The sequence below is a fragment of the Hibiscus syriacus genome, unplaced genomic scaffold (genome assembly GCF_006381635.1).
Source record: "Hibiscus syriacus cultivar Baekdansim isolate YM2019G1 unplaced genomic scaffold, ASM638163v2 tig00010927_pilon, whole genome shotgun sequence".
NCBI lineage: Eukaryota > Viridiplantae > Streptophyta > Magnoliopsida > Malvales > Malvaceae > Hibiscus > Hibiscus syriacus.
The window spans coordinates 1,024,188-1,041,105 of NW_024062238.1; the positions used below are offsets into that span (position 1 = coordinate 1,024,188).

The 16,918-nt window shown below is 35.8% G+C and overlaps 1 protein-coding gene across 1 annotated transcript; it reads left to right on the top strand.

The window, feature by feature from the left end:
• Positions 1–11,738: 11,738 nt before the first annotated feature.
• LOC120204460 (spastin-like) lies at positions 11,739–16,280 on the top strand. The gene is made up of 14 exons (XM_039204546.1): positions 11,739–11,868; positions 11,967–12,270; positions 12,347–12,438; positions 12,534–12,553; positions 12,751–12,979; positions 13,065–13,160; positions 13,256–13,371; positions 13,498–13,578; positions 14,358–14,481; positions 14,673–14,722; positions 14,838–14,928; positions 15,107–15,142; positions 15,366–15,463; positions 16,043–16,280. Exons 2-14 carry the CDS (start codon positions 11,969–11,971, stop codon positions 16,157–16,159), a joined length of 1,452 nt encoding a protein of 483 aa, XP_039060477.1. The 5' UTR covers positions 11,739–11,868; positions 11,967–11,968; the 3' UTR covers positions 16,160–16,280.
• The last annotated feature ends 638 nt before the right edge of the window (positions 16,281–16,918 follow it).

The following is a 16,918-nucleotide window of genomic DNA, read 5'->3' on the forward strand; positions in this document are numbered from 1 at the left end:
TTCACATAGTCTGAGAGATCAGAAAGACTAAAGAATAGAATGTCTAACACTTCTTTGTGACATGGTCTGTAATCCATCAAGAATAGGATTATCGCCTTAGTCGAAAAGGCAAAGATTCAAGACATTTCTGTTAGAAGAATTGACAACTTCTTAAATGTCCATCTAATTATGGCATCATCCCTCAAGTTATTCGATAACATTTATGTTTGGTGACACCAGAGTGAGACCATCTGAGATTAAGAGTTTGGCACGAAGAGAGCCATAAGTACCCACATTAGGGCATTACCAAAACCAGATCTCGCTGAGATAACAAGATTCAAATCAAACAATCGTGGTGAATGAGTCTCGCCGTTTGGAATGCCAAGGGCAGAATATGAGGACACAAAGAGTTTACCTCGAAACGTGCCTAATATAACCATTGAATTAGAGCCAGAAAGAGGCATCAAGACCGCATGTATAAATCAAGAGAGCACTTCTTCTAAGACTATTACAAAGAAACCAAAGATAGAAAATAGAAAAGACATGAATGTACAAGATAATCATATTACTCTTCGGAAGACGCAAGCATAAGCTGACAAGTTGCCATTGAGGAAGACTCCATACAAGAGGGATCAAGTGAAGGAGAACTGAGATCTCCACTTTGAAGCCAAAAAAGGATTAATAATTAACATTTATGCATATAATAGAGTCATGAATTACATATAGATACATATTACATTCACATTTCATGCATCAAAGTATATATTTACAGATTTTTCAAGAAAAAAGAAAAGGAAAAATCAGAATTCAAGCCTCAAATGGAGGGAATTACATTAATAATGGCATAACCTCAAGAATTAAGGAACTCAATACACATAACAATAATCATTTTTGAAGTGGGGCATGTTACCCATCTAATGTGTTTTTTTGGAAACTAAGTTTGATTTTCAGAATTTTCTTGACAATTTTCAAATGAGCTTTTAAAGAAACTAAGTCTGATTTTCAGAAGTTTCTTGATGATTTTTAAATGACCTTTCAAAGAAACTAAGTCTGATTTTCAGGGGTTTCTTGATGTTTTCAAATGAATTTTAAAGAAGCTAAGCCTAATTTTTAGGGGTTTCTCGATGTTTTCAAATGAATTTGAAAGAAGCTAAGCCTAATTTTTAGTCTTGATGTTTACAAATCGAGTTAACAACACAGAGAGAAAAAGAAGAGATATAGAAAAACACACACAAAAGAAATGTAAAAACAGAAAAAAGAAAAAAATAGAAAAACTGAGAAAAAAGAAAGAGAAAACAGAAAATAAACAAATCGATTTTATCCGAGCATGCGTCCAAGGACGAAGATTGGGGCTGGTCAGATGACCAACGAGATGTGGAAGGCGTGGGTCCATTTGTGGACGTATGGCTCGGTTATGGTTATTCAGGTGTTGCAAACGGCAGGGACGCAACATCTGGCATGGAACGCATTTCTGAACCTGACGGTATCGAGTGAAATATCGGGGATGCCGGTGATGAAAAAATAGTCAATCTTGGATTGCTTAGGTCGATAACATGATTGTGGAAAGAGATGGAACGACTGGTGGATGGAGGAAAAGTTGGGGTTTTGGGTACGTGCATTCGGATCCTCGACGGAGAGTCTTGTGGCCTTCGCTCACCGCAACGAGGAGGAAATGGCGTGGGTAGCGAATCAGAACTGCTTGGACATCGACAAAAGTCAAAGCGGCTTGACATTGGTGTCCTCTAAGTTTGAGCTACGGAGGGGCTCCTTGATTCGCTTGGTTACGGGTGCACACCATCTTGAATAGAGGAGAAAGCAAAAACAACCAGAGTGGATACGACGGTACAATGCACCGACGAGTAGTAGTGTGATGGGTGTGGGTTTGGGGCCGATCAATGAGAATGAAAGAAGAAGATGGTGAATGTCGTGCGGCTGGATGAAAGAAAGAATGAAGAAGGAAAAAGTTTTTTTTGTTTTTGTTTAATAAGGGCTAGGTCATGTAGGTTATAAATTAAAAGGGACAGTTTGACTTGGAGTCAAACTATAATTTAAAAGATAGGGATAAAAGGTAAAATAAAAATAAATAAAATAAGAGTTTAGTTTTGGTTAGGATATTACCAGTCAAAAGGGATTGGGTATTGGGATTTGTTTAAAATTGTAAAAGGTGGGGATACTGATATGTGAGAATATAAGATGGGTCCCACCAAAAATTTATAAAAGGATTTTAAGCTCCCCAAATTTAGATGTTTCGAAAGAGGAGGGAAAAGCCTTGGTTTTGGGAATGCTATCGTGCGCCTTTGGAGGTAGGTTATGCTAACCGGCACCGCCCCTATCTCCATACTTAAAACACTGCCCATTGGTTTTATATTCGGTTGAATTTCAAATCAATTCAGAAAATTAATTAAAATAAATATAAAATAAAAATATAATGGAAATTAAATTAAATGAAATAAAACATGCGAAAAAAATAAAATTGAGTGGGTTGCCTCCCACGAGCGCTTTTGTTTAACGTCATTAGCTCGATTACCTAATATTTTTTCAGACTACGGGTTCCTCTAAATTGATTTCTTCTATTAGACCAACCGAACCATTTTCATAATACGGTTTCAACCATTGACCATTAACTTTAAACCAAACTCATGCATTATTTTCAATTTCAATAGCACCATGAGGAAATACTTCAGTTACTTTAAATGGTCCAAGCCACTTGGACCTAAGTTTTCCTACAAAAAGTTTAAATTTTGAATTAAATAACAAAACCTTTTGACTGATAAAAAATGTTTTAAAAGAAATTCGATTATCATTAAATTCTTTTGTTTTTTCTTTAAATATACGAGCACTGTCATAGACATTTTTCAGATTTCCTTAAGTTCTTGAATGTGTAATTTTCGAGCTTCACCAACCGCATCCATGTCCATGTTACACTGTTTAACAACCCAATAAGCCCGATGTTTTAACTCAACTGGCAAATGACATGCTTTACTAAAAACAAGCTGATATGGTGAGATCCTAATGGGACCTTTATATGTGGTTCGATATTCCCTAAGTGCGTCAGTTAATTTTAAACTACATTCCTTTCGGTCCGGTTTAACAAATTTTTCAAGAATTATTTTAATTTCCTGAATTGATACTTCAACCTGTCCATTTGTCTATGTATGATACGTTGTGGTAATTCTTTGAGTCACTCTGAATTTCTTCATCAGTGATTCGATCACTCGTTTATGAAATATGTTCCTCTGTCGCTTATTATAGCCCGCGGCGTGCCAAACCTGAAAAAATAGTATTTTTCAAAAAGTTAACTGTGGTTTTAGCATCATTATTCTGGGTAGCCTTAGCTTCCACCCATTTAGAAACATACTCTCTAGCTAAAATAATATAATTATTTCCAAATGACGAAATAAAAAGACCCATATAATCGATTCCCCAAACATAAAAAATTTCAAAAACTTATATAGGGTTAAGAGGCATTTCATTTCTACGGCTTAAATTACCTATACGTTGACATCTCTCACAAGTTTTACAGAACAAATAAGAATCCCGAATGATGTGAGGCTAAAAGAAACCACATTCAAGAATTTTATGAGTTGCACGTTTGTGCCTAAAATGACCACCATAGGAATACGAGTGACAAAATTGTAAAATTGAATGTACCTCATTTTCAGCAATACATTGACGAATTACCTAACAAATAAGGATCATCCTAAATATAGTGTTGAGATTCTCTTTTAATTCGATTAATTTCAACTTTCGGTAAATCTAATGGTAACATGCATGTGGCCAAATAATCCCATATTTGCAAACCATGGAGTTATGCTTTGCTCCACCATTAATTTTTCTTCAGGAAATTCTTCTCTAAGTTGTGGGTCAGATTAGAAAGTGGAATTCGGCTTAAGTGATCAGCTACCAAGTTTTCACACTCTTTTCTGTCTTTAATTTCCAACTTGAATTCTTGTAAAAGTAAGATCCATCGGATAAGCCTCGATTTTGCTTCCTTTTTGCTCATCAAATACCTCAAAGCTGAATGATAAGAAAAAACAGTAATTTAGTGCCAAGCAAATAAGATCTAAATTTTTCTAAAGCAAAACGTATAGCAAAAAGTTCTTTTTCAGTAATTGAATAATTTTTCTGAGCCGAGTCCAAAGTTCGGGATGCATAGGCTATGATATATGGCTCTTTGCCTATATTTTGGCTGAGAACGGCTCCAATGCTAGTTTAATATGGGTCACACATAAGTTCAAAGGGGTAATTCCAATCTAGTGGCTGAATAATTTGGGCTGAAATAAGCTTTTCCTTTAATGAATTGAAAGACTCTTAGCATTTTGAATCAAAATAAAAACCTTGATCATTTTGGAGAATAATGCATAAAGGTTGTGCTATCTTCGAAAAGTCTTCAATAAACCTGTGGTAAAATCCTGCATGGCCTATAAAAGAACAAATTTACCTCACAGTTGTGGGGTGAGGAAGTGAGCGTATAATATCTTTTTTAGCTTTATCAACCACAATCCCTTTTGAGGAAACAATATGACCTAAAATTAACCCCTTATCAACCATAAAATGACATTTTTCATAGTTTAAAACAAGGTTATATTCTAAACATCTTTTCAGAACATTAGTTAAATTATCAAGACATTCACTAAAAGAATTACCATAAATCGTGAAGTCATCCTTAAAGAATTCGATGTCATTTTCAACATAGTCGGAAAATATACTCATCATGCATCTTTGGAAGGTGACCGATGCGTTACAAAGGCCAAAGGGAATTTGTCTTTATGCGAATGTACCAAAGGGACAAGTAAAATTCATTTTTTCTTGATCTTTTGGCGCTACTAGGATTTGTAAAACACCTAAAAAACCTTCAAGGAAACAATAATGAGTTTTCCCAGATAATTTTTCAATCATTTGGTCTATAAAGGGAAGAGGAAAATGATCTTTTCGAGTAAGAGAGTTCAAATTCATGTAATCAATGTAGACTCTCCATCCATTTTGAACTCTTGTTGGCACTGACTCCCCTTCTTGATTTTCGACCACTATGACTCCCGTTTTCTTAGGGACCACATGAATCGGACATACCAATTACTATCCGATATCGGATAGATTACATTAGATTCAAGGAGTTTCTGAATTTCCTTCTTTGCTACTTCCATCATTGGTGGATTTAATCGAGGTTATCCTTCTCGTGATGGCTTTGCTCCTTCTTTAATTTTGATCTTGTGCATGCAAGTCGAGGGCTTACTCCTTTAATGTCGGCAATAGTCTATCCTATGGCTTCTTTATGCGCATGTAACATCAGTACCAAAGCTTCTTCTTTTTCTTCGGATAATTTATTTGTGATGATCACTGGTAAGGTTCCATTTTCTCCTAAAAATGCATATTTCAAGTGTTTCAGTAACTGCTTTAATTCTACCTCAGGTGCCTGCAAAATAGAGGGTAAAATTATAGTTTTAGAACAAGGTAAAAATAAATCAGAATTGATTGAAAAAATATTTTCAAACTCTCTTTTTTCCTATTTGTGGAAAAGTTCAAGATCCATGGAAAGATTATAAGAAAAATTAGATTCAATATATACATCAATTAAAGGATCTAAAATATCAACATAATTAATTCTTTCAACTCGATCCGGGTATTTCATTGCTTTGTAAACATCAAATTCAACGATCTCACAATCAAATTCCATTGTCATTATACCACTTCTAACATCGTTTTTTACATGTGCGGTACTTAGGAAAGGTCGACCTAAAAGTACTTTGGAATAAGTATTCAACCTATCATGTTCCAAGTCAATGAAATAGAAATCTGCAGGAAAAAATAATATATTGACCTTCACTAAGACATTTTTCATCGCTCTCACTGGATAGATCACGGACCGATCAACCAATTGTATGGTTACTCCCGTTTCCTTCAAAGGCTCATTAGTAATCATTTTATAAATAGAAAATGACATAACGTTGATTGAAGCTCCTAAGTCACTCATTGCATGTTTAATTTTAAAATTACCTATTTTACAAGGTATGACAAACATACTTTGATCCTTTATCTTTGGATGGAGCCTTCGTTGAAAAATTGCAGAAACATGCTCTCCCAAATTTACCTTTTCGTGCCTTATTAATTTCCTCTTTGTAATGCAAAGCTCATTTAAAATCGAGCATACCTCGGTACTTGTCGAATGACTTCAATAAGAGGTATGTTAACTTGAAATTTTTGGAACACCTCTAAGATCACCCTTTCTTCAACTCTTTTATCACGCTTTATCAATCTTGATGGGAAGAGTAGTGCGATTTCATGAGAAAAAAAAGGAGGATATGCTACAGATGTACCTTGTATTCCTAGAGGTGGCGTTTCTACTTGTTCTTCGAAATGTGTGGCTTTTTCTTCAGGAACTTCGGGTGAGATGATTGTTCCACTTCGGAGTGTGATGGCACTAACATTCTCTCTCAGATTTAACTCCATTTGAGAAGGTAGTCTTCCTTGTGATTCCAATTTCCCCACAGTTTGAGCCAGTCAACTCACTTGTTTATCCAACTCTTGAAAATGTGCTTCGGCTCGACTTTGGAATTTTCCTTGGGATGCAACCAGCTTTTCCTGGGATGTAACCATCTTTTCTTGTGAAATTTCTAACTTTTCTATGATTTCCTCCAATGATGGTTTTTGTATTTGTTGTTGAGGATGAGGTATTGGTTGATAAGCTGGCCTTTGACTCGACGCATAGCTGAAATTTAGGTGCTCTCGTCATCCCGGATTATAAGTATTACTATATGGGTTGTATGGTCTCTATGGAGGACCTGGAAAGTTTCCTACGACATTGATTTCTGCATTGCCTCCTTTTATTATCGGGCAGCAGTTCGTCGGATGGTCCAGCTTCGTGCATATTCCACATGCTCTTGTTACCCCAAATTTTCATGCAACAAGTGAATTAACAACTTCAGTTATTTTATCTAATTTGTTTTCAATGGAAAAGTACTTATCTCGTGAACCTGTCGGTTGGGTTCACTTGAAAACTGTTGAGAGTTGGCGGCCATGGTTGAAATAAACTCTTTTGATATTGTTGGGGTCATGTTGACTAATGCTCCTCTGCTAGAGGCATCTACAATTTTCATTTCCATAGATAAAAGATCTTAATAAAAGTATTGAAGTAACGTTTGCTCACTTAATTCGTGTTGCGGACAACTTGCGCAAAGCTTTTTAAATATTTCCCAATAGTCATAAAGACTTTCTTCACTCTTTTGTTGAATGGAGAAAATGCTCCTTCGTAACTCACTTCCTTTAGCCACTGGGAAGAACCTGTCAAGAAAAATTCGACTCATGTCAGCCCATGAATTAACTGAATTTGGAGGTAAATAAAATAACCAATCTTTAGCCAAGCCAGCTAAAGAGAAAGGGAAAGATCTCAATTTAATTTGATATTCGGTAACTCCCTATGGTTTCATGCTAGTACAAACCATGTGAACTTCCAATAAGTGTTGGTGCGGATTTTCATTGGAAGTTTGTGGAAAGTGGGAAAAAGATGAATAAGTCTTGTCTTTAACTGAAATGGAGTCCTGCCATTAGGAAAAGTAATGCATAATGATATCTGAGTGACAAGAGCTGTGGCTAACTCTAAGATCATTTGTTCTTCTTCTTCTTCTTCCATCGGGATTTGATCTTCGTTATATGTGTCTTTTTCAGAGTTTGTCTACGGATTTGATTCCATTTCTGAACTCTACTATTGTTCTTCTTGTCTTTTTCTCTTTTTTTTCGAAGCGTTTGTGCGTGGATTCTTCGTTCTCGTGGTTTGATCTCCGGGTCAAGATCTACTAATTCTCTTGGGTTTCTTCTGGTCATAAATCAAAAACAAAGAAAAATAAATAACTACTTGTCGTAAGTCCCCGGCAACGACGCCAATTTAACACGTGTCCTTTTCGAGTCAAAATAATTCCTTAATCCCAAAAGAAATATAAAGAAAATATAGCAAGTGGAAAGTAAGGGTCGATCCCATAGAGACTCTGCAGTTTCTGATTCAGTTATCTTCTTGTTTCTGAACGGTAGAGTTTGGATATGGATGAAATTTAAGGTAAAAAAATAAATAAAATTATAAAAATAAAGATGAGATAAGAATAAGATAAATAGGTGGTTTTGAGTTAATTAAAACTGTTTGAAGATAAGATAAAGAAAAAGTAGACAAATAATAATAAATAGTATAAAATAATAATTAGAGTTTGAATAGAAGACTTATTGTAAAAAATAACCTTAGGCTTTTAACTTTGACTCAGTTTCCTCGGATCATCGAAATATAACTTTACTGCAGGATTTACGTCGGTCACTTGTCTACAAGGACAAATCCTTGTAACTATGTTTTGTATACCGAATACCCAAGTGCAATCTTTAATATTGGTTTGTGAATTGATCTAAGCAACAACAATGTTGTAGATCTAAAAACGTTGAGGCTCGAAAACTTATCGACTCGGATTATGTTGTTTCAACAATAATTGGTTCCGATCTCAGTTTCCTCTTAGCAAACAATTTTGCTAAGTGTGTTCCCAGGAAGTCGAATATGCTTCGATAAGCCGACCCTTCCTACAATATTAACTATAACAACATCCAGACCAACGGTGACTTTTTGGTTTTGACAATTGTTTTGATTTGAAAATAAGCCCAGGAAACTGCGAGAGATATCCGAAGTGATTTACGTGCCTTACAACTCTCACATTTGGAATTGAGCCATCGCTTTAGGCTTCGGCTTAAAAGAAAATTAGCTAAGCATGACCAAAGTCATACTTAGCATATTTAAAAATAAAAGTGGAAACAAAAAAACTTTGAAAAGGAAAAGAAAAGAACTTTATTGAAAACTCAGGGCAAAGAAGAGAAGAATAATTCTCATATATCTAAGCTGTAGAGATATGTTTTTAGGTTTACCCTAGAGGGTATTTATAGCCTTCAAAATCCTAAAAACAAGGAAAAGATAATTCCTAAAATAATGAGATAAATTCTAAAGATAATTCCTAAACTACTTAAACTAAAACTCTTAAAGATAAACATGGAATAATAATAAAAATAATCTTAAAGATAATTCTTGAATTAATTAAACTAAAATCCTAAAAAACTTGGGATAATATTCAATTTGAACTTCAAAACACATGGTTGATCTATTCGTCCTTCTAGAACCCTTGACTAGACCTTCTGGAAGGTGCTGACGTCATGCCACATCATATATGTCATTCCCAAAGTCATGCCCACTAATCCAGCTTTGATTTCGAAATAAAAAAACTATAGAATTCTTCCCTTTAATTGTATTTTCCAGAATCCAATGTCTTTTCAGAAAATTAATGAATCAAAACAAACAAAGCAGCCACAAAAACCTACAACCAAGGGGCAATTTAGACACAAAATATTAACTAAATAAATCACCTATCATGCTGGGAGGATGATTTAGAAGGTTTCTAGTCAGTAGGACGACCATGAAGTTTCCAACACTTCTCCCAAACACAGACGACTTTCTTACAATGGTCGCACCAATGACGACCTTTCTTTGAACGAGCATCACTTGTCGAGTGAATGTCAAGCATTGAACCATCAACGACAGTAGATAGAAACATCAATGAATGACGGCTTTCTTCATGGAAGACTTCGATAAACACTTCACGGATGGATGGAAGAGGTTTAATGCCCAAAATTATGCCACGGACGTCATCGATAGTAGATACTATCCCGGACATGAACTAAAAGACCCAGCATTTCTCGAGCAACCCTTTGAAAAGTCTTGCATCCGCACCGTAGCGCCAGTTATGGGATTCAAAGAGATTTAATTGTTTCCACGGGTGAGACAATTGAGTAAAATAATGTGTAGAACTCAGTTCGCCTTGTTTGAAATCACTAATCTGACATTCAATTCCAAAAAAGTAGTCAAATTATTAAGATTATAATAGGTTTCAAGGGCAGTGGTCCATATTTCGGCTGCAGTCGTATATATCATAAAATTTTCACCAATTTCTGACATCATGGAGTTGAGGAGCCAGGACATTATCATTGTGTTTTTGGTCAGCCATGTTTCATATTGAGGATCAGACGGGTCTGAAATCAACATATTTACTGAGATATACTGCTACTTTTGGTGACCAATGATATAGACAAACTGATTGAGACCAGGGAAGATAATTATCGCCATTCAAGCGATGACATATGATGGAAGAGGAGCCTACATCGGTGGTGATTAGGTGAGAGACGGAGGTGCCTACTTCCAGAGGAACTTCGGATGGTTACGGATGAACTATTGTTAGCCATAATAGGGCTTCTTAGAGATACATAACTTGAGGAGACAGCAGACGAAGGAACTGGTAGTAGCAAGAAGTGCAGCGTTGTTAGGGGGCGGCGTAGCGAGGAGAGCATCGCGGTGAGGAAGGTGGCGCGACTAGAAGGGGACGTTGCGAGAAGGGTGGCGTTGCGAGAGGGGATGTGGTGCTAGGGTTACAGTGCTGCAATGGTTTACGTGTTGTGGTCTATGCTGTGAGATGGGCGACTAAGAGGGCGGTAGGGCACTGGAAGAGCACAGTCGACCGAAATTTTAACAAACAACAGAGGGAGTAGAGGTTGAATAGACTCAGGTGACTGATACCATGTAGAAAACAATTTCTCAGAAAATTCTTCTTTTATTTCACGTTACAATCAGAGTTTACAGAGGAGTTTTTATACACATATTTGTAAAGAGTTTAAGATATATTAGGGATTGTATTACCTACAAATTAAGATTTTAGAGTTAGTGTTAAAGTAGAAAACTAATATTTACATCTAACCATAACTCTAAAAAATAACAATGTAGAAGACAAAAAAAAAACAAACCGCTCCGATCTAAATCCAAGAACAACAACAACAACAACAACAACAAGAACACTCACCAAACATAGATTTGTCACAAGCAAAACTGGCCTACTAGCAACCAAAAAAACAAGCACGCAGATCTAGAACAGAAGCAAAAGAGAGATGCACCAAACGAAGAGAGATGCACCAAACGAAGAGAGATGCACCCAACGAAGAGAGATGCACCTAACGAAGAGAGATGAGAGAATACCAATTGTAGAACCATCAAATCTAGCCCACTATTTGAGCCAAGCATGAAAGGTAACCACATAGAGGAGAATATAAAATGAAGTAGGGAATAAAGTATCACCAGGAAAAGGCTATTGATACCATGTTAAGATAACAATGAAGCTATCTGCAGAAGTAGAAAAGCAAACAGTAGAAGGAAAATCAAACATTTGAAAATCATTTCATTAACCATAATCCATCCTTTACAAGGAGAGAGAGCTGGTTATTTATACTAGAACGAGAGCATGATGATTCGAGAGAGAGAGCAAGTGAGTTGATAACAGAAAACCCTAACCACCTAACAGACTCATGCATGCATCGTGAGCAATAAGAGTGAGAAAGATGTCATGTCATTCATCACTCAAGAGAAGTAGACCTAGTCTATACACTAACAAACGTGATACATCAACATTATGTCATTCTTGTTGATCGATTTGTTATAAATCGATAATATTAGTGATCAATTTGTAAATTTTAAAATTTCAGTGGGGAAAACAAAAAATTGGTTAAACATTAGTGACCATTTATATAGTTTACCCAAATAAAATTGGGCTAATATTCTTCAGTGGATCCATTCTAAAGGCAAAAGAGAAACGACGTCGTATGTTGGCTGCCCATTTTCTTTCTCCTCGCAGTTTATTCTCGGAATTGAAAGTTTCCGGAGAATCATCAAAACAACGCAACTGGTTATTTTTTATTTTTATCCCTCTCTCGCTCTCCTAATTTTACATCGGAAAATTCCATATTCAATTGAAAACTTTTTGGTTCTTTGTTTTCATTCATCGCAGTGATAAATTTTATTCCTCGGAAAATTTCCTTATATTATCATAGATGGTTAGCCTAATTACCCGCCATTTTAATATATACTGATAATTTTCTTCGAGAATTGATCGATTTCTTCTTCTTCTTCTTCTTCTTCATTTTTTTTGTAGATATGAGTTTCATCAAAGACATAATAGACTATTTAAGCTCAATCATCTCCACCGATAGCTCGCCGTATGAATCTACCCCAAACCCTAGTTCTTCCACGTGCCAAAACATGGAGGGAATATCTGGAAACGAACGCACCGCGTATAAGCTCAAAGGATACTTCGATTTGGCCAAAGGCGAGATCGACAAAGCGGTTCGTGCGGAAGAATGGGGTTTAGTAGACGATGCCGTGGTTCACTATAAAAACGCACAACGAATTCTGGTCGATGCTAGCTCAACTCCCACACCTTCGTGTATCAGATCTAGGTATTTCGGTAATTTGCTTTGCGCTTCTGTTTTGATTTCATTAAAATGGATTCTGAGTCCTCAATTTGTGTTGTAGTGAACTAGAAAAGGTAAAATCATACAGGCAAAAGATATTGAAATGGCAGGGGCAAGTATCTGAGAGACTACAGGTTTTAAGTCGCCGATCAGGTCTTTAATATTTTACATTTTAATTCATTTTAGAATAATCGAAAAGCTTATACTCATTTCATTTAATTTTATTTCATGTTTTTAACGTATTTCAGGAGGCACATCGGCGAACAAGGTACGGTTTTCTCATTCAAATACTTGAACGTATGTTTTTTAAATGTAAACTTAACTATGTTCATTGGATGGAAACTGGTAAATCCGCATTGTTATTCTACCATTTTTAAATTGGAAATTTATGCGGTTGTTAGTTTTATGATTATTGTTTTCTTGTTTTCCCTTTTTTTATTATATAATATTATAAAATATTTGCAGAACACCTTAACTCAATCACAAACTGCTGCAGTTTCACCAAGAGCATCAAATTCTAGGAGAGAGGTATTACAAAAGTCTCCTCGTAACCTGGTGGTGAGAAACCAGATTGATAGAGTTGGAAGTTCGAAATCTGCAAAAGAACCTGCTAATGGTTATGAGTCAAAGTTGGTTGAAATGATTAATACAGCAATAGTTGATCGGAGCCCTGCTGTTAAATGGGATGATGTTGGTAAGATAATTGACATGTTTTTCTCTTGTTGGTTTTGCTTTCTAATTCTTGCATTGTAATTATGAACTTCTCTTATTGATTGCAGCTGGCCTTGAAAAGGCTAAACAAGCATTAATGGAAATGGTTATTCTTCCAACTAGAAGGCGAGACTTGTTTACTGGACTTAGAAGGCCAGCTAGAGGTTGAATCTTACAATATTATCACATTCATGAAGAAAAGTTTTCAGTGCTTGAGGAATTTATTTATTGAACATTACTGCTGCACTTTGGTTTCTAGGTCTGCTTCTTTTTGGTCCACCTGGTAATGGGAAGACCATGCTTGCCAAAGCAGTTGCATCTGAATCACAGGCAACATTCTTCAATGTTTCTGCATCCTCTCTAACGTCTAAATGGGTTTACCTCTGTCCTTGCTATTATGCTCTTTTCTTACTTCTAAAAGAAGTTAGTATTTAATGTGTTCTCCAATCTTCTTTCCTTACCCCTATGGTCCTCATGATTATGGCCTTTATAATCAATCAGGTAGGAGAGGGTGAAAAGCTTGTCCGGACTCTCTTCATGATCGCCATATCCAAACAGCCATCTGTTATTTTCATGGATGAAGTATATAATTCTCTCCCATAACTCATTGGATATAGTTTTCTATCCCCTAAAATAATTTTCTATCGTCATGTTTTGAAACTGCTTCAAGATTACACTTTTTGTCGCTTTGTTGCTCCTTGTATGTTCTGTTACTGCCTTCAAATTGCAGAGCAGTGTAAGAGATACTTGATTTAAGATTAATTTGTTAATCCTACTAGGTTGGATTTATTGCTGGCTGCTTGAATATGTATTTTATTGCTTTTTTAAGTATCCGTGTGATAATAAACATTCATGATCTGTAGGTCAAGCATAGCTTTCTGCATATCTTGCATTTAGTAAGCTGAAAGCCTGAACTGAAGATGAACTTGATGGATTTGATGTCATGCTCAAATAAAACAAGTTTAAAATGAAACACGATGGAAACTGGAAATGGAAATCATACTTGTAAATTTTTAATGTGATTACACAATTGTATAAGTCATTAATGTGCATTATTTGCAGTATGGCCATTCCAATCTGATTGGCTCTACCTCATACTCAAAAAAGCAATTATGATTTATTTTCTGTTTAGACACAATGTTGCTTCTGACCGTTTGTCAGCTTCAGTATTTCCAACTCATTCTATATCTATTTTGATATTTGCAGAAGTGAAATTTTATTATGTTACATTCGGCTACACTTTATGTATATCAATCAACTACATTTTATGTTATATTTATCTGGGTTGACTGCTTGGATTTAGCTGATGGTAGCAGGTTAATCATTGCTGACAGTTGATTTTATTCTTTTTTTTTTTCCAGATTGATAGTGTCATGTCAACGAGGTTGGCTAATGAAAATGATGCTAGCAGACGGTTGAAGTCAGAGTTTTTAATCCAGTTCGATGGAGTGACATCCAACCCCAATGATTTAGTAATCGTCATTGGTAAGTATTCATTTATTTACTTTCTGGCACTAGATAAAACTCTTGATCAAAATGGTTGGACATATTTGTTACCGGAAACTTGTCATTTGATGGTAATCTTTCCTTTTGTTTGTGTTATCCAAATATTCCTTGATTACATATGTATTTCTGTAATTGATTGTATGTACTTGTTTGTTCACATGTTTATGCAGGTGCCACTAACAAGCCTCAGGAATTGGATGATGCTGTTCTTAGAAGATTGGTTAGTATTAACTTGCTGCAATCTCATTTTCCATCTATTCAAATGGTATTCTGATATAATCCCATTAGACAGCTTTTTGATTGACTCATAATTCTATTGTGAATTAATGGACCAGGTTAAGAGGATATATGTACCTCTTCCAGATGAAAATGTTAGAAGACCTCTCCTAAAACACAAACTCAAGGGTCAAGAATTTTCCTTACCTAGTAAGAGATGTTCTTGTTCTGTAATCTATATAAATTCGTAACTTTTCATTTCTATGAGCTCATAAATGCATAATTATATGTATTTAGCCGAATACATATACCGAAGTGATCATCTGTCTTTTTTAACTGCTCAACCATGACCCTTATATGACAATTCAATTTTTGTTATCTGCGGTAGGTCGGGACCTAGAACGACTTGTGAGGGAGACAGAAGGTAAGATAATTCTCCATGTTATTCTTTTGAGCAAAGTGGTTCATGGATGGCAGTAGGTTTTTATGACTTATTTGATTAGCAATAAGACTGGCCAACACTAAAGCATTTTATCTATGTTGCGTCCACTGTAATTACAGTGCACTTAGGCAGCACTGTTGTACTGTTTGAAGATGGTAGTATTTCATAATGTAATACTTATCCTTTGGCTTCTTTTTGTGAATAGGATATTCTGGAAGTGATTTGCAAGCATTATGTGAAGAAGCAGCTATGATGCCAATTAGAGAGCTCGGTTCAAATATTCTTACTGTCAAGGCAAATCAGGTATTTCCAGCAAGAAACAAATCATTCCAAATTTGAATGGTAAGACTTGAGAGGGAGAAATATTATGTAGACTCATTCTACCACCTCGACAATGCTAGCATTCAATCATCTTAAGCCATACAAGCATTTTTTTTAAAGCACTCCACAACCCATAATCTCCCTGTTAGGGATATCATTCTTGCACACACACAATATCCCCTAATCCCTCAATCTCCATTATTAGCCATCCCCCTCCATTGATTCTCACTGTTACCCGGCTACATGGATTAATTTGGTTAAAATGATGACCATTAATCAGATTATCAATTTAATCCAACTTATAAGGGAACTCAAGCCCCCTTTTGGTGATCTTTTTACTGCAATTAACCTGGGATTAAGATTCAAATATTTCTGTCATGAAAATCTGATGGGTTTAGATTTGGATTATCTTTCTCAAGTTAGATCATGTGTTTGGTTGTTAGTAATCTGCTTTGCTCATTGACATAGACTGCCAAACAATAGCAGCATAAAGCTGTCCTTACAGACTGATTACAGATGATTGATATATATTTTAAAGCTGACCAATACTTCTTATTGCAGGTGAGACCTCTAAGATATGAAGACTTTCAGAAGGCAATGTCAGTTATTAGGCCCAGTTTAAACAAAAGCAAGTGGGAAGAACTTGAACAGTGGAATCAAGAGTTTGGGTCTAATTGAAATCTGTTTTCCGCTGAGCAGTGCATTATTTCCTTTGTCTGTTGAAAGAACAGCTTAAGCAAAGGTCGAAACGCAACTCGTAGCACCGCCTGCGCCTAACCAGTTGTGTAACTATTAAGAAGCCAAAACCCCGACACTGGTCAGGATGTAAATTGTTTTTGGGGGGTAATGATTCTCTGACGATGTGTCATTATAAGAGTTTCTTTCGGCTGACTGAAAAATTACACAAAATTGGACACTGGTTTGCTAAATCCTTAACCCTTGGATACCAACAGGCATAAAATAGTGAGTGATCTTATAGTCTTTTTTGCGCGCGTGGGGTGGATAATTCACTCTTTTAATAGTTACTGTATAAAGTATTTGGTGTTTTCTCGAAACAGGTTTTTTTTATGATCTAATTAGGTTTTTAAGATAAAAGGCACCTTATATTTCCCTTGTTTACAGTTTTTTAGGGTTAAATAGTGTTTTAGCCACTCAAAATATACCTAAAGATATGGTCTTTCAAAAATTTTTTTATCAAAAAATCACCCCAAAATGATAATCTACCCAAATAGCACCCTTTGACCAATATATGCCGAAATGTCACCCATTCGGATAGCATGATAAGAAGGCGCGTTTTGCAAACCGTGTTTTACTGATGTGGTTGGGTACTTAGGAGGCGCTTCTTGTGGAACACGCCTTCGCCAATAAATACCACTTACAATATTAGTATTAGGGTTTTGAAATACCACTTAAAATCTTTTGACCTTAAACATTAAA

Excerpts from the sequence above, each read along its gene's own strand:
- LOC120204460 (XM_039204546.1), top strand. The coding sequence starts at position 11,969 with ATGAGTTTCATCAAAGACATAATAGACTATTTAAGCTCAATCATCTCC. Across the intron at positions 12,439-12,533 it reads GGTTTTAAGTCGCCGATCAG|GAGGCACATCGGCGAACAAG; the intron begins GTCTTTAATATT and ends AACGTATTTCAG. Across the intron at positions 14,929-15,106 it reads TCAAGAATTTTCCTTACCTA|GTCGGGACCTAGAACGACTT; the intron begins GTAAGAGATGTT and ends TATCTGCGGTAG.